Here is a 21,717-nt window from a genome sequence, read left to right on the forward strand (position 1 = left end):
ATTGGAAAATCCTGGGTTCGAGCCTCACTCGGCGCATAGTTGAGTCCACTCTTACCGTACTCAGGTTTAAAATAAGTACCAGGCCGTTAACTGCGTTGTTCTGTCTGAAAAAAAATGTAATATCGCCTAACAGACATCATGTAGGATGTTAAGTGTTGCTGTTGGCCTGTGACACACTGTAAAGCACTTTGAGACTTCGAGCGGATATTGCGCTATATAAAAACTGTCGTTAGTATTTGTGACAATGATAGCAGTGATGTTATTCTTGTTTCGATGATGAAATGATGGTAGTGGTGACGCTATAGTGTGCCCGTATGGTATTGATATTTAAAATGATTGTTTCCTAGAGTGGTGGTGGCTGAGATGATAGTTATGATTTTGCTAGTAATGGCAATAATTGATATGACCATGGTAATGGTAGGTATAATGCTGTGGTGGTGATATTGATTGTGGTGCTGATGATACTTATGACATTGTGCAAATGATGGTGGTAGCGATTCTGATGGTAATGATTATGTTGTAAAAGTGCTTGTGGTAGTGATGGTGATGGTTTTAAAATTGATGTGGATCGACGTGCAATTATTTTTAGGTCTGATAACAATTTCCTTATGGGCTCATTCTTGTAATAGAAATCTTTTAAAAAATGACGCAAAATACATTATACAACAATGTTAAACCAGGCCCATAAGTGGATTCGGATGTCAGACCTGCGTGTTTGTTAACCTACAATGCAGCACAAATCCTTTTGAAATGGTATTATTTTTTCCACTATAACACAATATGTCGAATGCTTGGCAGGTCTGTATCACTCCGTACATAGATACGTTAGTTGTAATAATATCTATTGAAATACCACCTTGAGTGGCGATAAGCCAAATTACACATCTGGAATACAACATTTGCATACAAAGCTGTTTGAGTACAGAATTATTGATACAAATCGTGGATTTATTTTTCTTGTAACCATTGTTTAAAATACATCAAACTTATTATGTATATATTTCCGTCTTTTTATTTTTTAATTTTAAACTAAAGTTAGGAATTTGTTTTTGGCCAGTAATCGTAACTTTATCAGACTTATTAGACCCCTACCCAGATCAAAACAACTACCCCAACCCCCCTGACAACATTACCCCTTGTTCTGAGTTTAAGAACATAGGCAAGTTATTGTTCTTAGGCCGAACTGGGCTTTTATGTTCTGTATCATTCTATTTCACCCAGTTTCAACCCGTCGACATTTTAAAGTCCATCCCGTTGACATTCTAACTTCTCGTCAGGGCAAAAGTGGATACCAAATACTTAATAGTATTAGCTAACGAACGAAGTACTGAAAATATTGAGGACTTGGTATTAGTGTCCTTTAATAATCTTTAATATATTGACATCGTCTATGGAGATAAGTTTAAATGCAAAGTTGTGCTTTCGGCTTTGGAATTAATTTGCGTGTTGTAAAGCCGCCAAATTTCATCCCGTCTATACAATTACGGCTCGTTTACTGCCAATTTGATAACGCATTGAATTCGCCATGAATTAAATATATCATTATGTCATACAGCTAGTCTACTCAAGACTGTACAACTTATAACAACATTTTCTGAAGTTAAAGGACAGGTATCGACATCGTTGAAAAATTTTGGCTAAATTCAAGCTATTATTGATGGCACTCACTGAATTATCAAGATTATTAAAACTGCTTCTTAAGAGATACAGAAATTTGGTGTTTTTTTGCGCTGCTTATACTATTATGACTAATATAATATTTTGACAAATTGAATACTAGTCATTTAAAACAAATAGTTACTGAGTGCTTACCCACTATTATAGATTGAAAAAAAAATGTAAAAAAGGCAAAACACACGTAGACACACAATAGACACACACACACACACACACACACACACACACACAAATCAAACAAAAGCAGGGAAAATACCAACAAGAGAAAACAAATAAAAAGAACAACAATAACCCCCCCCCCCCAAAAAAAAAAAAAAAAAACAAACAAAAAAAACAAAAAAAAACAACAAAAACAACAAAAAAAAAAAAAAACAACAAAAAAAAAAAACAACAAAACAACAACCCCCCCCCCCCAAAGAAAAAACAAAACAAAAAACCAAAACAAAGAAAACTTGCCGAATCTTCCTCTGTGCCTAGCCAACCCAAACTCTCGAGCAGGTATTTGAATGGGATACTTACCAATAGGAGAACACGACAATTGTTCTTTATAAGAAATCAATCACCATTCTGGAATAAAAATCATATCCCAGAAGAAAAAAACAAACAAAAAAAACCCACGAAATTAACACACACACACACACACACACACCTCAAACACACACACACACACACACACACACACACACACACACACACACACACTTAACTGATTATTTGACTCACAAACAGAGGAGGTGGGGTTTGTGAAACATTTAAGACGATACGGATATATCATGTAATTACGTGGATTCGAGTCCAGCTCAGTAAAAGCAAAAACGGAATATTGCCCAGCTTTAGTGTGAAGGACGAATAGTGCAAGCAACACTGTTTGTCCGTACGTACGGCAACCACGGTTGATGCTATTCGACCTTAAGGACGAATAGGGCTACCCATAAGAAAATAGGAACCTCCTTCTGTTATGAATGTCAAAAATCGAGGGAAAATACTGGGTTTTTTTTTTTTTTTTTTTGGGGGGGGGGGGGGGGGGGGGGGAGCTCTAACTACTTTTGAGTGTAAACATATTTCGGTCTGAAATTTTTAGAGAAGCTATTTTAATAAGTACTTTGGTCAAAAAAATTCAAATTGGGTTGAGCTCAATGAAACCTATCTATCTATCTATATCATTTGAAAGTACTTTACAGTGCCATTCTAATTATACCAAAATTGTGAAAATCGGATAAGCAGAAGAAAAGTTTTATGTTAATTTAAAGGCAGGAAAATGTACTTCTATATTTGCCTTTGTTATTCACTGACGGACTTTGTGACCCGAAACTTGTATTTCTGGTAGTAACCACCATTTGGATTTCAAAACTGGCCTAAAATGGCCGCTAGAAGTTGAATAAGAATTTTGCTGGAACGAATTTCATGGATGCTGTATAATACAACTTTGCCCTGAATTTAATTTTATATTAAAAAGTTCAGCTATTAAATCACGTGCCCTCACTGGAATTTTGATTTACAAATTGCTAATTTTTTAAATTATCCAAAGCTAAATTATGCCCTTTTTTATACACGATCAAAAGTTATACTAAATTGGCATTGCTTTAAACATAAACAACACCAAACGATAGGGTAATTCCTCCTAAGACATAAATCATTAAAATTCATCCATAAAAACAAAAAATCTATGGAACATTTTCAGAGGCACATCACCAAAAAACGGAGTCACAACCACTAGGCCATTTATCAGCTCACTGCTGGAGTGCCAAATGGATGTTTACTAAAGTACCTACTTTAATTTATCTCAGAAGGACAGGTTTTTTTAAAAGAAGACCCATATCTGGTTTAAAAGTTATAAGCATTTACAAACATGTTACCTACTCTCTTTACACAAAGATTTCTCAAACGCATGATATAGGGAGATGATAATATTATTGGCGTTGGTGCAGAATTTTATGCCCTTTCCATAATGAGCATTCACTTCATTTCCCTGAAAAAGAAGAACAAATTATATTTAAAAAACATGTTAGATATTAGATGTGATTATGTAGCAGTAGTAGTAATAGGAGAACCTGGACTGTAACTGTTAACGTGGGCTTTGGGCTCTTTTTTTCTTTTCCCCTTTGGTCACTTTTGTATTAAATTGTTGGGTCAGTTTTTAGCACAACACCATCAAGTATATAGATTGAGCCGTCTGGGGACCACCACCCCCCCCCCCCAACACACACACACACACACACACACACACACACACACACACAGACCGTTCGTTTGGTGCCTTGAGACCTATCTGGATTACACACATCTTGTGTAAAATGACACATTTTGGGGGAGGCCTTCCGAAAGCTCCTCGGTCTAGCATCTCTTTCAATTTGTATTTTCACAGTGGATCTTATGTAAGGTGTTTATTTATTCAATTTGTCAATATATTATAGTAGCATTTTAAACACCTTGATAGATTAGTGAAAGTTAAATGTTTCCTAATATTTTATGTCGATTGTTGGTTATCCATTATTTTTTTTCTACTATTATGGTTAGCTCGAGGTCCAAGGGTTTTTTTTTCTATTCCTATTAGGGTTCGTTATAGGTCTTAGTAAAGGTGCTAGGGTGTTTGTTATTCCTTTAGGGTTAGTTAAAAGTACTTGGTTTTCTTTTTTCTTTTAGAGTAAGTTGATGGAATATTTGGGTTGTTTCCCTCAGCAAGAAGGCGAAGGCCTCCCCATTTTGGATCTCACTTATGTGTTTACTCAACACATTGAAATTCAACACAAAACTCATTACACACTTTCAGTCAGGATTGGTTTCATTTATTCTTTTTTTTAAAAAAACCTCACTCATTCAATCCTCTCTGGGCCTGCTGGCACTTGAGGTGATGCAAGGGATCTCCACCTGGTCCTGTCAGCAGCTATTCTTGGGGCCATCTCGAGGAACAGACCTCTCTGCTTTTGGTCCCTCTCCACAGTACATCTCCAAGTCTCCTTGGGGCAGCCTCGTTTCCTCTTTCCTTGGGGTGTCCATCGCAGAGCCTTCCTTATCAGTGTTTCATCAGGTCTGCGACAGACATGCCCCAATCAGAGATGCTTTCTCTGCATCCTTATTTATCTGTTTAATGGATACATATCTCTACCACTAAGACTGCATGAATATATTGGAATGTAGGTTAGATGTTAGTAAATTCTGAATGGTAAATCATAGATTACACTTTCGTCTGCTACTGGTCACACAGTTTTAAACATTTCAACAAGGCAGGTCCATCCACAGCAGACAAGAGACATTGCACCCACTAATCTTTCTCATCTCCAGAGTGATAACTTTTCTTCACTAATGTGATGTTAAAAGAATGGATCAATGAACACGTCGTCTGAACGGAATCAGAATGGAGCTGGTTCTAAAGTCTAAGCCTACATAACTACGCCCATCTCAATCTGGTTACAACAGTTTTCACCACTGGAAAAATGGGATGGCCCTTGCACAAGGTCTAAAGGTCTAAAGGTCAGTCACCATTTTGTAAAACTTGGATGAGGCTATGGTTTGTTTATTTTGAATATCTTTTCATATTTGTAGAGATGGGTGGGGGCTGCCGGAAGCCTGGGATTGTGAAAATACGAATGAAAGAGTGATAGTGGAAAGGCTTTGGATAGGATCAAAACAGGCAATGGCCGTTTCAGGTAGAAACCAGTTTGTACCCGAAATGTCCATTGTCTGTATTGTCCCTTTCCCAAGCCTCTCCATTATCTTTCGTCAGTATTTTCATATTTGTCTGTAGTCAGGATGTCTAATAATCAAGGTTGCCAGTTTTCCGTGTATTTACGGAATTCAGTATGTTATAAATCCTCTGTATGTTTTCCAGTAACCTACTAATCAGAAAAAAGTAAGCATAATGTCTTTATACTGGAGTTCAGCAACCAGAAAGGGGTCGGTCGATGTGTTAGTGTAAAAAGTTCAGTAAAGTTTTGCCTCCTTAACTGGCAACCCTGAATAATGTTGTTTTGTGGGTAAATTGATTAGCAAATATTGATCAAGGCCAGCCTCCTGTATTTTATTCCAGTGTATCAAAATACTCATGAAGTCTTTTTGTTATATTTAAATATTAAAGTTTTATTTATGTTTTGATCACTGTGATTTAGTTTTTCCCTATGACCAGTGTTTATCATGTAGGTCTTACATCACTATTTAAATTAGGTCCGACAGTCTGGGACACTGATACGAAGTCTCAGGTTTGGGGTTAAAATGAAAAGTCGACTATTGTTAGTGTACGAGTGTTTGTCAGACAATACGTGGTTACGTTGGAAAAACCAAAATAAATCCCACTTCATATTAGCAGACTCTGTCAAGCTGAGTCTGAGCATTGCTGTCGATGTCCAGAAAATATTCCAAAGAGAAAAAGAGAAGTATTTTCCTGACAGAGAAAATTTATTTTAGGACCAGCATAGCTCACTGGGACAGTCTTTGCTTCATACCCGAAATGTACAGAGTTCGATCACCTGCCGCTGCACTGTGTAGCCTTGTTCAAGTCACCTCGCCCTAGCTCAATTTTCTCCACAACACCGCGGCTGAATTCTGGATTATTCAGTCTTCCTGTGGAATTGACCCTAGAGAAAAATTTCCAGATGAATAAAGGAGATTTTATTTATTTTAAAAAATAATTTATAGTCTATATTTTATGTTTAATTCTTTCCTTAATGACGATTTTATGGATTTTCTCCTATCTCTTCACACCCACCCATCACTAAAATAGATCTTTTCACTAGATATATATTTCTTTTCAGCAAAACGAGTTCTGCAACCCAACATTAATTTTTTTATAACAGGAACAAAAAAAAAGTTCTTTCAGTTTCTGTGGTGTGCAAAACAATTTGGAATGAGTAAATTTTGGCTGTCGATGATTTTCCTATGGTTGGTAAAGGGAGAGTCAAATGGTGTGGCTATTTGGTTTAGTGGTTTCACACTCGCCTTTGGGCTGAAAGGTCTAGGATTCAAATCCCACTCTGAGCAGCGCATAGTTGAGTCCTTAGATAAGGCTCTTTACTCACATTCTCTCAGGTGTAAATTGAGTGCCTGGCCGTTAACAGCGTTGTCTATGTCTGAAAAAAGTATGATGTCAACTAACAGGCGTCACGTTTTGTCTTGTAAAGCACATTGAGCACGTTTAGTAGATGCTCAAGTTTAAGTTCAATTACTTAGTGTCTTGATACCAGTAAGTAGGTTGTTCTATAAGTGATGGTGTCTTGATACCAGTAAGTAGGTTGTTCTATAAGTGATGGTGTCTTCATACCAGTAAGTAGGTTGTTCTATAAGTGATGGTGTCTTGATACCAGTAAGTAGGTTGTTCTATAAGTGATGGTGTCTTGATACCAGTAAGTAGGTTGTTCTATAAGTGATGTTGTCTTGATACCAGTAAGTCGGTTGTTCTATAAGTGATGGTGTCTTGATACCAGTAAGTAGGTTGTTCTATAAGTGATGGTGTCTTGATACCAGTAAGTAGGTTGTTCTATAAGTGATGGTGTCTTGATACCAGTAAGTAGGTTGTTCTATAAGTGATGGTGTCTTGATACCAGTAAGTAGGTTGTTCTATAAGTGTCTTGATACCAGTAAGTAGGTTGTTCTATAAGTGTCTTGATACCAGTAAGTAGGTTGTTCTATAAGTGTCTTGATACCAGTAAGTAGGTTGTTCTATAAGTGTCTTGATACCAGTAAGTAGGTTGTTCTATAAGTGTCTTGATACCAGTAAGTAGGTTGTTCTATAAGTGTCTTGATACCAGTAAGTAGGTTGTTCTATAAGTGTCTTGATACCAGTAAGTAGGTTGTTCTATAAGTGTCTTGATATCAGTAAGTAGGTTGTTCTATAAGTGTCTTGATACCAGTAAGTAGGTTGTTCTATAAGTGTCTTGATACCAGTAAGTAGGTTGTTCTATAAGTGATGGTGTCTTGATACCAGTAAGTCGGTTGTTCTATAAGTGATGGTGTCTTGATACCAGTAAGTAGGTTGTTCTATAAGTGTCTTGATACCAGTAAGTAGGTTGTTCTATAAGTGTCTTGATACCAGTAAGTAGGTTGTTCTATAAGTGTCTTGATACCAGTAAGTAGGTTGTTCTATAAGTGTCTTGATACCAGTAAGTAGGTTGTTCTATAAGTGTCTTGATACCAGTAAGTAGGTTGTTCTATAAGTGTCTTGATACCAGTAAGTAGGTTGTTCTATAAGTGTCTTGATACCAGTAAGTAGGTTGTTCTATAAGTGTCTTGATACCAGTAAGTAGGTTGTTCTATAAGTGATGGTGTCTTGATACCAGTAAGTAGGTTGTTCTATAAGTGTCTTGATACCAGTAAGTAGGTTGTTCTATAAGTGTCTTGATACCAGTAAGTAGGTTGTTCTATAAGTGTCTTGATACCAGTAAGTAGGTTGTTCTATAAGTGTCTTGATACCAGTAAGTAGGTTGTTCTATAAGTGATGGTGTCTTGATACCAGTAAGTCGGTTGTTCTATAAGTGATGGTGTCTTGATACCAATAAGTAGGTTGTTCTATAAGTGATGGTGTCTTGATACCAGTAAGTTGGTTGTTCTATAAGTGATGGTGTCTTAATACCAGTAAGTAGGTTGTTCTATAAGTGTCTTGATACCAGTAAGTAGGTTGTTCTATAAGTGTCTTGATACCAGTAAGTAGGTTGTTCTATAAGTGTCTTGATACCAGTAAGTAGGTTGTTCTATAAGTGTCTTGATACCAGTAAGTAGGTTGTTCTATAAGTGTCTTGATACCAGTAAGTAGGTTGTTCTATAAGTGTCTTGATACCAGTAAGTAGGTTGTTCTATAAGTGTCTTGATACCAGTAAGTAGGTTGTTCTATAAGTGTCTTGATACCAGTAAGTAGGTTGTTCTATAAGTGTCTTGATACCAGTAAGTAGGTTGTTCTATAAGTGTCTTGATACCAGTAAGTAGGTTGTTCTATAAGTGTCTTGATACCAGTAAGTAGGTTGTTCTATAAGTGTCTTGATACCAGTAAGTAGGTTGTTCTATAAGTGTCTTGATACCAGTAAGTAGGTTGTTCTATAAGTGTCTTGATACCAGTAAGTAGGTTGTTCTAGAAGTGTCTTGATACCAGTAAGTAGGTTGTTCTAGAAGTGGAACAATTGACATTTGGAAATGGTTGATGCAAAAATATGTTGAAAATGTAAAAATGGCAACTTTTGAAAATATCAAAGTTAAATTTTATTTTTTCCTCATCTCTTTTGACTTCCTAGGACATCCGTACTGTCTGCCGTGCAATCTGGACCTCATGAAGTAATAACTTGAAGGAGGATGTACGAATGAGAACTGGTGTGTGTGTGTGTGTGTGTGTGTGTGTGTGTGTGTATTGTGATGATGATGATGTGTCAAGGACTGTTGACAGGTGTATCAGCGAAGGTAATTTTAGTTTTCTCCAATCCCAAAAATAATAATTTAGCTTTCAATTTAATATTTAGCTTTTTGATAACTCTGGAGGTCCCGATAGCTCAGTTGGCAGAGCACTCGCTTCACACGCAAGGGGTCTGAGATGGGTCCAAGGTGCAGTAGATTTTTTTTCTTCTAAATAATAGTACTACGAAAAATTCATAGAATACGAATTTTCGGCTCCAACTAGAGAACTGCATTTTTGCCTCTTTCACTCAATAAATCTTGTTGAAAAGGAACGTTTGATGCTTAGAATCTATATTTAGGACTGGAGTATTTTTGGATCTTACCAAGGGCTAATTAGGACTGGAGTATTTTTGGATCTTACCAAGGGCTAATTATTTATTTCTGAAGCCATTTAAACTGACTTTATCTTTTTTCCCCTTGGAAACTTCGAATTGTAAAATTTTCAAGTAGGCAGCTCTTGGATGATGATCATGACTACCACGAGGACAATGATGATGATGATGATGTTGATGATGATGATGTTGATGATGATGATGTTGATGATGATGATGATGATGATGTTGTTGATGATGATGATGATGATTACATTTGGGGTTCAGTTTTATAAATAGTGGAGCATAACTACAACATTTGCAAAAACTCCAACCATTTGTATTTCCTATTTAAATCACGACTGTCCTGGTTTGGCAATCGGGAGAAAACCCAAGAAAAAAACATTTCAAGAAACAATTTACGGTTTATATGTGAAGAGTGGCTTTCCAAAACTCCCTAACTTTTCTTTTTTTGCATGCATCAATATATCATTAAACAAGTAGAAGGGATTGTTTCCTTTGATAGAGTCAAGTCTATCTGAGACAGTCATGATAATTATATATAAATATTTTATTTTTTCTCAGATACTCCTCCACAATGACAATAAGTGTCTGCCAGTCCAAGCCATGCTGCCACATTGTGTCTTGTTAAAGCCTCAACATTTGGCTGACCCCTTCATCCACAATGACAGTAAACGTCTGCCAGTCCAAGCCATGCTGCCACATTGTGTCTTGTTAAAGCCTCAACATTTGGCTGACCCCTTCATCCACAATGACAGTAAACGTCTGCCAGTCCAAGCCATGCTGCCATGTTGTGTCTTGTTAAAGCCTCAACATGGGGCTGACCCCTTCATCCACAATGACAGTAAACGTCTGCCAGTCCAAGCCATGCTGCCATGTTGTGTCTTGTTAAAGCCTCAACATGGGGCTGACCCCTTCATCCACAATGACAGTAAACGTCTGCCAGTCCAAGCCATGCTGCCATGTTGTGTCTTGTTAAAGCCTCAACATGGGGCTGACCCCTTCATCCACAATGACAGTAAACGTCTGCCAGTCCAAGCCATGCTGCCACATTGTGTCTTGTTAAAGCCTCAACATGGGGCTGACCCCTTCATCTACAATGACAGTAAACGTCTGCCAGTCCAAGCCATGCTGCCAGCTTGTTTCTTGACTGCTTCATCGTTTGACATGGAAGATGAAACGACGACATTATTTCCTTCGACGCATTCACAATCAGTTTGATTTTATTTGTTCAGTACGTGTTTACAGCGTCTGTCGATGTTGAGATTCCTGACATCTCGGATAGTGCATGAGATTCTAGTTCTAGCAACAAACATTTGTAAAAACCACAACCGTAGAATCTCAAGCATTATAATAAATGTGTTACAACACATAAAACAACAACGAGTCAGCTAGTTTCAGCATTATAATAAATGTGTTACAACACATAAAACAACAACGAGTCAGCTAGTTTCAGCATTATAATAAATGTGTTACAACACATAAAACAACAACGAGTCAGCTAGTTTCAGCATTATAATAAATGTGTTACAACACATAAAACAACAACGAGTCAGCTAGTTTCAGCATTATAATAAATGTGTTACAACACATAAAACAACAACGAGTCAGCTAGTTTCAGCATTATAATAAATGTGTTACAACACATAAAACAACAACGAGTCAGCTAGTTTCAGCATTATAATAAATGTGTTACAACACATAAAACAACAACGAGTCAGCTAGTTTCAGCATTATAATAAATGTGTTACAACACATAAAACAACAACGAGTCAGCTAGTTTCAGCATTATAATAAATGTGTTACAACACATAAAACAACAACGAGTCAGCTAGTTTCAGCATTATAATAAATGTGTTACAACACATAAAACAACAACGAGTCAGCTAGTTTCAGCATTATAATAAATGTGTTACAACACATAAAACAACAACGAGTCAGCTAGTTTCAGCATTATAATAAATGTGTTACAACACATAAAACAACAACGAGTCAGCTAGTTTCAGAATTTTAATGCTTGATAATAATCAACGTTCCATCCAGAAAAAACAACAATGGCCGATTGCCGGTCTACCCATCCGCCCACTACTCTCCAGTCATGCGCAAGGCACCAAATAAGGGAGGTAACAATTAGATTGGTTTGAGTATTTTCAACAAGCATTGTGACCCTTTGTATAGCGCTTCATGCAGGGATCTCAACATCCACTGACACTGTAAATGTGTATTTAGAATTTAGGCCTGAAGATTCGTCTTTCAAATATCAATCAATTTAAATGACCCTTGTCTTGGCACAAACTCTCAAACCTGGGACTTGAAGGATGAATTAACGAGTCCCAGTTTTGAGGGTTTTTGCCAAGACGATGGTCAATTTAATCAATGAATGTTTGAAGGATGAGTTTTCTGGTTTAAATTTTAAATATATGTTGTTTTTCAGTGTACGCCAGACTATTGCTTAGTCTGCCTGAGTCCGTAGATTAATGAAAATGGAAGAAGAATCTGATTTTGTTTGATTATGTTTAACAGTGAACTTATCTGGTAATCGTTGTCCATACTCTCCATCTTTGATCGTGATAATGATGTCTATAATTATCAAACTGTTGTCTAGATATCTATTTGTGTTCATTAGAATTTACATAATCAGGGTAGTTGATGTCTATAATTATCAAACTGTTGTCTAGATATCTATTTGTGTTCATTAGAATTTACATAATCAGGGTAGTTTAGGCACGTCTACTATTTATGTCTTATTTCATCAGTATTCCCAGGTGGTTTTTTAAAAGCAAAAATCAGCCTATTTCAACTTCTAACTGATATTGTGTTATCAAAAACAAAACCAAAAAATAGATTTTAATCCATAAATTGTTCATATCTGAAACAATGGTGAGTATTTAAATGATCTGCCATTTCTTATAAAATATACCATGTTTAAACCATCTGGAAAAACAAAACCAAAAAATAGATTTTAATCCATAAATTGTTCATATCTGAAACAATGGTGAGTATTGAAATGATCTGCCATTTCTTATAAAATCTTCCGTGTTTAAACCATCTGGAAAAACAAAATCACAACAATTTCAAGTCCTTGCAAAATGGAGTCTTCATCCAAGTCATTTCCCTTCTATACTTTAATGTAAATCCTTCCCATCATTGCTTCAACCCTCTAGATAGAACAGTGAATTTGCATTCTTAAATCGTGTAAACAGTTTCAGGAAGACCTCCTGTCGATTCAAAACATTCACCAGATTGAATTTTTTTCTTTTCTTCAGATCTTATTCTGCTCTACATATATTTTATTGTTGAAAAGGAGAAAATGGTATGGGCTTCTGACAAGGAGGCCCCTCTGGTTACAATCGCACCAGTTTGCTGCTTCCAACGGGGGTTCTGAGAAAACTCTGTGGGTGTCTTTGCCCTGATTTGCAGGGGGCTGATTCATGAGGACTAGAATGGGATGCTTTTTCTCCTGCATTGCGCTCATCGACATGAGACTGGTTTTCCGAACAACCTCATGCAATACCTTCTTGGGATATTCCCCATCCCCTGAAGAAGTTGATCATGCATTCATGTTATAGCTCAAACTCATCATCTTCCAGACAGAGTCTCTATTGGTCGAGTATCTGACTGAACAGGGTGGAGTCTTTGCACTTCACCGGATGGGATGACCGATAGAGCAGGTAGCTATGGCTGTCCGTTTCCTTGTCGTGTACTGTGGTCCATACTCCTGTGCTGGTCAATACAGCCTCGATGTTCAACAAGGTCTCTTTAGAGGTTGAAATCTCATAAGTTTACTCTATGGACGGGTGGAAGGAGTCCATCGCTAGGATGAACCCTTTCAACTGACTGTGGGTCAAGGACGTAATGCCGAAATAGTCATCAATGTAACTTTTGAACAATTCAGTGGCAGGCCCATGTACTGACGGAAAAAAGTTTCCTCAAGGTAGCCCATGAAGAGGTTAGCGTATGAGGGACCCATCTTGGTGCCCATTGCAACACATGAGATCTGATGGAAGAATACATCGTTGAACTCAAAAGTGTTGAGTGTGAGCACAAGTTTGGTGAGCCTCACAATGCTGTTGCTGGAGATGCCTGGTAAGGGATGGCGATCGACAAAGTGCTTAATGGCTTTTTGTCCCGTCTTGATGCAGCACGGATGTGTACAATGTCTTCACATCCATGGTGAAAATCAGCCTTTGACATTCATCTTGGAATCGGTATGTTTTATTGTGAAAACGGTTTTCCTTACCACTCCCATACTGTTTTGATAGCGGGAGATGGACTGCCTAGTAAAAGTTACTACTGTTGGAGGCTAGATAGGCCCTCCACTGGACTGCCTAGTAAAAGTTACTACTGTTGGAGGCTAGATAGGCCCTCCAGTGGACTGCCTAGTAAAAGTTACTACTGTTGGAGGCTAGATAGGCCCTCCAGTGGACTGCCTAGTAAAAGTTATTACTGTTGGAGGCTAGATAGGCCCTCCAGTGGACTGCCTAGTAAAAGTTACTACTGTTGGAGGCTAGATAGGCCCTCCTTTCACACCCTCTTTTTAAACTAGAAATTATTCCTTTCACGCTAACATAACCCGAAATTTGCAACGAATACAATTCATACAATCAAATTCTTGAACATCTCCCTCTAAATAGCCGTTAGAGCTAGATAGGCCCCCCTCTATGTAACTCACCTTTATAAATTCTTGACTCTTCTGAAAACGTTCTAATAACTTTGTTATCCACATATTGTTGTTTGACATACAACGTAGAGATGGGGATAATTAGTTGGGCAATATTTTGGGGAGAGGAGAAGTCTGAACGGCCAATATTGACAGAATTTGATTAGCTTTCTTTAAAGCTGCCTCTTCAGAATGAAACCCCCGACTTCATAACGGTCCACAAACTCAGGAAAATCCCTCTCAATATTAGAATATACACAAGTGGGAGGATCCTTCTGTTGTTTATGTTTCTGTACAACAGGTCAGGATGACTTTCTTGTTCTCAAGTCAATTTTTATCTTGTTATTTAAGTCAACAGGGTTGTTGTTTATAACTACATTGAAGTCAATTTTGCTTTATGGTCATCCATCAGAGCTAACACGTTTCTCTGTAATGAGTCCATCTTGAGAATGATTCATCCTTTAATATTGTCAGGAATTGCTAGGAGGTCAGTCATTGTCTCCATTCATGAATTTTCGTGTCATAAAAAGGGGATCAACTATAAGAGTTGAAGTGTTTACATCCTATGCATGGCATCGTTGTGTGTGTGTTGTGGTCACTGAATGGTGATGTAAGTCCATGACTGATAAATGACGTGATCTCGTAGGTGTCTGTAGTAGGGTCGAGTAAGGCCAAAATATATTTTCATGTGAACACAGGTTGTGGAATATCGTATGATAATGAATCCAGTGAAGTCGCTCATGTGTTGCATTTTCAAAGTCGTGAGGCATTTTACGACACTTTAAGTTCCTGCATTGTCTTCTATACGTATAACCTTGACCTTGCAATACTACAATGAAAGGCTTTTATATTGATATTCAGTGTTTATATTTTGTTGTTTTATACAAAGTTGTAGACATGGGTGCTGCACATTTGTTTGTTGTCATAATTTCGAATATGATTGAATACACTCACCACTGCATATGATGAAAGCAGTAACATTCATAACTGGTCATCGTTTTGTAAAACCATGTGGATCGTGACCGTCTATATAGTTATTGTCAAATTGACTACGTACATCGTACATCGTGGGTCGTTGTTGTTGTAGAAATAATTATGACTAGTACTCTAATTGTTCAATGAAGAATGTAAATGTAAAAGGTTCATGGAATAAAATCTGAATGTCTAGGTATTATTTCTTACTGGCCATCTATAAAAGTTACAATATATTTATTTCCTGAAAGTGTCTGTTTGTAAGGTCCTGATAAATCTAAAGAGACACTTGCCATAGGATAAGGTGGGATATCTGTATCTTGTATCGGTGCTTTTTGTTGTTTCATATTTCTTACCTTACATGTAACACATTCTCCTAGAATCTCATGTAACTCATAATATTTCAATTTTATCGCATCAAACATTTTTCCTACTGACATATGTCCATTAGAATGATGGTACTGTTTAATCACATGTTGCTTTAAGTGCTTTGGCACATACAGTCTTAATATTGGATCCTCATCTACTTGTGAAATATAATATAGAATGTCATCAACTACGATGAATTTATTATATAACGATTTGTCAGCTGTTCCATCCGTTAATTTTGACTTTATTTCTACTATATCCGAATCCTTCTATGTTCATCTTTTATATCAAAGTCGGGTAAGGTAGGGTGGTTGTCATTGGTTTCCACGTTGATTATATTGACTGTAGTCACTTTTGAGAATTTGAAGTCATCCAATTTCTGCCCCTTTGAGCACTTTTCAAACTTTGGCAATCCCTTTAGATGTGTCAAATTAAGGAATTAAGGAGCAGGCACCGGTGTAAGATGAAGATCTGAACAAGTGTGTATGAAAGGTGTCAGACAAAATAAGAAAGAAAAAAATCATCTCAAAAAAATCAGTCGACCTCGACTGGGGATCGAACCTCAGACCTTCTGATTACTGGTCAGACGTGTTAGTAGCACTGGTAATCAGATGGCCTGAGGTTCGATCCCTAGTCGAGATCGATTGATTTTTGGGGATGTTTTTTTTTCTTGTATTTTTCTTTCTTGTTTTATCTGGCACCTTTCATACCCACTTGTTCAAATGTTTATCTTTGGATGTGTCCTAGCTTGTTACAAAAGTCACATCGTATAGTCTGATTTCTACATCGTATGTCGCTGGTCACCACATTAATCTCCCTTCTTCTGCAGTTAACAGCTAGATGTCCCTGCCTGCCGCATATTGTGCATACTTTATTTTTTGTTCTCATATATTGGACTTCCATGTCCTCTTCTTTACGAACATTAGAAGAAAATCGAGAAACAAATCTTCTTCTTAAATTTTGCTCCCCTATAGCTATTTTCAAAGCTGCATCTAACGTTTGTGGACTTTCTCTCAATATCCTAAATTTCATTCCATCATCTAACAGTCCGTCTACAAAATAACTTACTAACTGTCTCTCCACGAGAGTTTTAGTTTCCGCTAAATCCATTCTAACATCTGTAAATGTCTCAGATGTAAGATGAAGCAATCTATGATTGAATACAGTCATTGTCTCCATACTAACATCTGTAAATGTCTCAGATGTGAGATGAAGCAATCTATGATTGAATACAGTCATTGTCTCCATACTAACATCTGTAAATGTCTCAGATGTGAGATGAAGCAATCTATGATTGAATACAGTCATTGTCTCCATACTAACATCTGTAAATGTCTCAGATGTGAGATGAAGCACTCTATGATTGAATACAGTCATTGTCTCCATACTAACATCTGTAAATGTCTCAGATGTGAGATGAAGCAATCTATGATTGAATACAGTCATTGTCTCCATACTAACATCTGTAAATGTCTCAGATGTGAGATGAAGCAATCTATGATTGAATACAGTCATTGTCTCCATACTAACATCTGTAAATGTCTCAGATATGAGATGAAGCAATCTATGATTGAATACAGTCATTGTCTCCATACTAACATCTGTAAATGTCTCAGATGTGAGATGAAGCAATCTATGATTGAATACAGTCATTGTCTCCATACTAACATCTGTAAATGTCTCAGATGTGAGATGAAGCAATCTATGATTGAATACAGTCATTGTCTCCATACTAACATCTGTAAATGTCGCAGATGTGAGATGAAGCAATCTATGATTGAATACAGTCATTGTCTCCATACTAACATCTGTAAATGTCTCAGATGTGAGATGAAGCAATCTATGATTGAATACAGTCATTGTCTCCCGAGACTTTTGTTTGATCTGCCTCAACAAATTTGTTGCCTGTTCTGGACTAGTGATATTTGAAAAATGAACAGCTAATTCAGCTGTCAAAGTTTTCCAAGTATGAATATTGTTTGAATTTTCCTTTTGCCAGTGAATGATAAAATCACTGACTGGACCCTTTGCTGTCATTACCTCAGTTTTCATCTGGTTTGTGTCATTTTAATTGTTTAGCAAGCTGTATTTTTCTACACTCTTCATCCATTCTCCAAATACGTGGGAAGCCCCAACACAGTGGCTCTCTTATTTATTTTTGTACTCGTGATTATCTGAGACGAATACTTTTTCAATACACTCGCTGTATATGAGATATTTTCCTTCAAAAACCTCTACTTCCTCTATATTTAATGATGTATAATAAAAGCCTATTTCTACATCATATAATTCATTATCACAATGAATGGACACCGGCTTACTTGTTTCATCTATAACATATTGCCCTAATTTGATGCCACTTATATCATATAATTCATTATCACAATGAATGGACACCGCCTTACTTGTTTCATCTATAACATATTGCCCTAATTTGATGCCACTTATATCATCAATAATTATGGTTCCTCGAATATCACTGAAATTTTTAAAAATTATCTTTTGATAAATATTCAGCGTCCTCAAAAACTTTTTTACAACCCGGACATGTAATTGTCAAAAATTCTAATATTTGTGCCATGTCTTGTAACAAGATGGCATAATGTCTAAATCCTCTTACAACAAATCATATGAATTTTTGTTTCCTCTACAACAGTTACATCTATTCCAATAGTTGTGCCATGTCTTGTAACAAGATGGCATAATGTCTAAATCCTCTTACAACAAATCATATGAATTTCTGTTTCCTCTACAACAGTTACATCTATTCCAATAGTTGTGCCATGTCTTGTAACAAGATGGCATAATGTCTAAATCCTCTTACAACAAATCATATGAATTTTTGTTTCCTCTACAACAGTTACATCTATTCCAATAGTTGTGCCATGTCTTGTAACAAGATGGCATAATGTCTAAATCTGTGGCGTAGTAAATACATATGTAAGGCTAATGATTTCATATAGTGTCTTTATTTGCCTTGTTTAAATAATCCAACTTACATTTTCACAAATTGTAATAAAAAATTCTAAGTCCAAAAAAATTCAAGTAAATGACGGTGAGCACAAAAGGTTTAAAGTGTGCAGCTCATGGTCAAGTTGAATGCAGAATTCCGTTTTCATTCGAAACCTCCTCTTTTATCCCTATAATAAGTTTACCCATAGTTCCAGTATTTTCACGCCCCCTTGTAGTTTTGACAGTTCCCTGTCAGTCCATCAGAGTAGTCATCCATCAGAGGTCACATTTCTCTGTAAACAAGTTGTCTTGAGAATGATTCATCCGGTGAAAATTGTCAGTAATTGTTAATTAAGTCATTGTCTCCATTTAGAATGAGTTTTCGTGTCATAAAAAAATATATCAACTCTAAGATTTGAGGTGTTTGCATCTAGTCTACGTGTTGCATTGTTGTGTGTGTTGTGGTCACTGAATAGCCCAAGTGTCATAAATTCACTTTGATTATTGTTAATTAATAAAAACTTATCTTCAGTAAATGTCTTCGAATTATCACCATAATGTCTTCACATTCAAATATTTAGTGTTTGATAATTAATCAGTCGTCCGTCTGTCCGACTTATTCACATCACATATTTAGTGTTTAGTAAATAACTAAATAAGTAAAATCTAACACAGTATGTGATTGTGGGGTGTTACTAAAGTGACCATCTTTTTCAATTAGTGTGTTGTATTTGTTCGAGTCTTTTGAATTGGGACGAAAAAAGACTCTACAGGTAGCAAAAGTATGCTTAACCTGTTGGAAGGAAGATATAAGAATCTAGCCTTTTGTAACCGCTGAAAAAAATTAATGGTTACATTAAAACGTTGATTTCTTGGTCTTGTGGCGTCGCTGTAATCCATTCATCTCCTGCATCTGGGTCGATTCTCCTCGTTGATATTTGTGGTTGTCTTGTGTATACGTTGAATCTCATTGTGGATGAAATTGTAAAAATTCAGGATTAACTGTGTGCGAGATCTCGAATTTAAATGAAGTTTGACTTATCCAGCAAGTCAAAGATTTCCATTTTTCTTCCATTATTTCTGGGTGGGGATCCTGACCTCTCATAGCGGGCAGGGAGGTACATACTATGTCTTCTATCCCCTTATATCTGTTTTCCAACATGCTTTCTGTCTTTGTCTTGGAATGAGATTACTTGGTTTTGTTCTGGCTCTGGCCGGAGTCCTAGCTGGGAGGGAAACAGTCAAATGCATAGTTATTGTTTTGGGAGATGATATTTTTTTCCTTGTAAATCATCTCTCTGTTATGTATTATTATTTTTATTTTGAATGTATAATGTAAGCATTTGAGTGTATTCCTCTTTGTTGGATTTTGTGCTTGTGTCTGGATGAGATTTGTAGGTGATTTCAAACTAAGTACATTGGTGGTATGCTCTTGGAATCTACATCTGATCCCTATTTGTTCTCAGTTCCCCTTTGTCTTACTTTTTCTTGGGTGCTTTAATTGTAATTCTAGAACTTTTTGCTATTCCATTTTCTTCCTTTTTACTGGCGCTGATATAACCTAAATGTGTTGCAAGCGCCGTAAAACCCTTAAAAACAAAAACAACTTCCATTATTTACTAGTGGTACAGAAATCATAATCAAAAGATTATTGTCTTCAAAGGTTGTTGAACATGACAATATTTTGTAATAATTCCATAATTGTGTCAATGGATCTATTGGCAACGTTAATGACAATGGTAAATTAGATTTTATTTCCACTAATATATTTATCAGTAACTTTGGTGGAAACACTGATGGAGATAATTTTCCCATCGACACCACAGCAATCTGTAATTGCAGATTTTCTTACGTGCTAATGTTTCTAACATCATTTCACGAATGTCATTAGCAATTTTGTCTAATTGTATATAGACACTCACAAATCTTTTGAACCCTTCAAAATCGTTTTTTAATGCACTGTAGCCTTCATTCACTTGTTTATATAATCTAGCAAGTCCAACATTTATTTTATTAATTCTTATTCTATTTTCAACTATTTCAGCATGTGACATGTTAATGAAAGACAAACTTTCTTTAACAATATGCTGAATTTTATTTTGATTTTGTTTTAATTTTTTCATTGCCTTCCGAATATTCCTTAAATCACTTTCACTCGTAGTCCCAAATAAAAAGCTCATTGCCTTACCTACAAAGGGAAGCAATGCTCGTTTGTTCCTTTGATTTAGAGATTTGTAATTTTGAAAACTATTTGTTATTTCGTGTTTCATGTTTTTTATATGCTCCAATTCGTGTTTGATAAATTCAAAATGAACCCGATAGTGTGGTTGCATCCTTCCTACGTCACTTTTTATTGCCCCGAAAACTAATTTTTCTAGCTGCGACGCCTTCTCAGAGAAATCGTTAATTAAATCTTCATATGGTTGTAAACTTAGGACCATTGTTATGATCCACGAACTTCGTGAGGAACTGATTTCCTTTACTTTGTCAAACACAACATTTCCTTTGACCACAATAGCTTTGGTTAGAAACAGGGAAAGGTAAAGGGTAATGAACACTGAATGTTGGTTCGTGCCCCACCTGTGGACAAGTACAAACATCAACTTAAATCACACCATTCATAACTTAAGGTTATCGGTAGTACATAATATTAACTTCATAAACATTATTTGTAGAGGCAGCATAATACTGTACAATTATAAATTATAATATACAAGATCACAATATTGATTCTTTTGTGTACTTAGTCAATATTCTTCTCCTCCGATCGGTTTTTTTTTTTTTTTTTTTTTTTTTAATCTTCTCATATATATATATATATATATATATATATATATATATATATATATATATATATATATATATATATATATATATATATATATTTACTGATACTTTACAAGTTAACCGCTTGTGTCACAATCATTATCAGCTGTCTGACTTTTCAGTCTTAATTTTATAAACCGGTATTATTTTTATATTCACTTACTTTGAAACCGTTTTTTTTTAAAAAATACATATTCAGTCTCTTATACATTTGACAATACAGTCTGATCATAATTCGCAGTTTCTTATATAATTGACAATACAGTCTTGATAACTTTGCAAATATCATCGACTTTGCGAGTCGAATTAGTATTTGGTCTATTTTTACACTGGATTTCATGAACATTTTTTCTGCTCCTTGTTTTTTTTATAAGCTTTTGTTCTAAGTCGTTTTTGTAACTCGAACATAGGAATGCCATCTTCAGATTGATCTGAGTCTTCTAAGATTTTACGTTTATTAAACGTTTTCATAATACTATCTTCTTGTGCTGATGTACCTATCATAGTGGCAGGTTGGTTGGATTCATAATCCATTATCTCTTCCTCATCAGCTAGATT

At 36.1% G+C, this 21,717-nt stretch overlaps 1 protein-coding gene across 4 annotated transcripts in view; it reads left to right on the forward strand.

Moving 5' to 3' along the window:
• LOC144958481 (uncharacterized) overlaps nt 1-12,370 on the forward strand; it is a 16,966-nt gene extending 4,596 nt beyond the window's left edge. The window contains exons 2-5 of one of the 4 annotated variants that reach the window (XR_013642441.1): nt 4,960-5,148; nt 8,892-9,054; nt 9,945-10,725; nt 10,782-12,370. Coding sequence is in view for 1 of the 4 variants with exons in the window: in XM_078890459.1 (XP_078746585.1) it covers nt 9,010-9,054; nt 9,945-10,601 (702 nt within the window). In the remaining 3 variants the exon portion in view is untranslated. Of the gene's footprint in view, nt 1-4,959; nt 5,149-8,891; nt 9,055-9,944 lie in introns of all 4 variants that reach the window. The other 3 variants (XR_013642439.1, XR_013642440.1, XM_078890459.1) reach the window with 3 other exon arrangements.
• The last annotated feature ends 9,347 nt before the right edge of the window (nt 12,371-21,717 follow it).

The sequence above is a fragment of the Berghia stephanieae genome, chromosome 13 (assembly GCF_034508935.2).
Source record: "Berghia stephanieae isolate SIO BIC M18660-M18661 chromosome 13, UCSD_Bste_1.3, whole genome shotgun sequence".
NCBI classification, from domain to species: domain Eukaryota; kingdom Metazoa; phylum Mollusca; class Gastropoda; order Nudibranchia; family Aeolidiidae; genus Berghia; species Berghia stephanieae.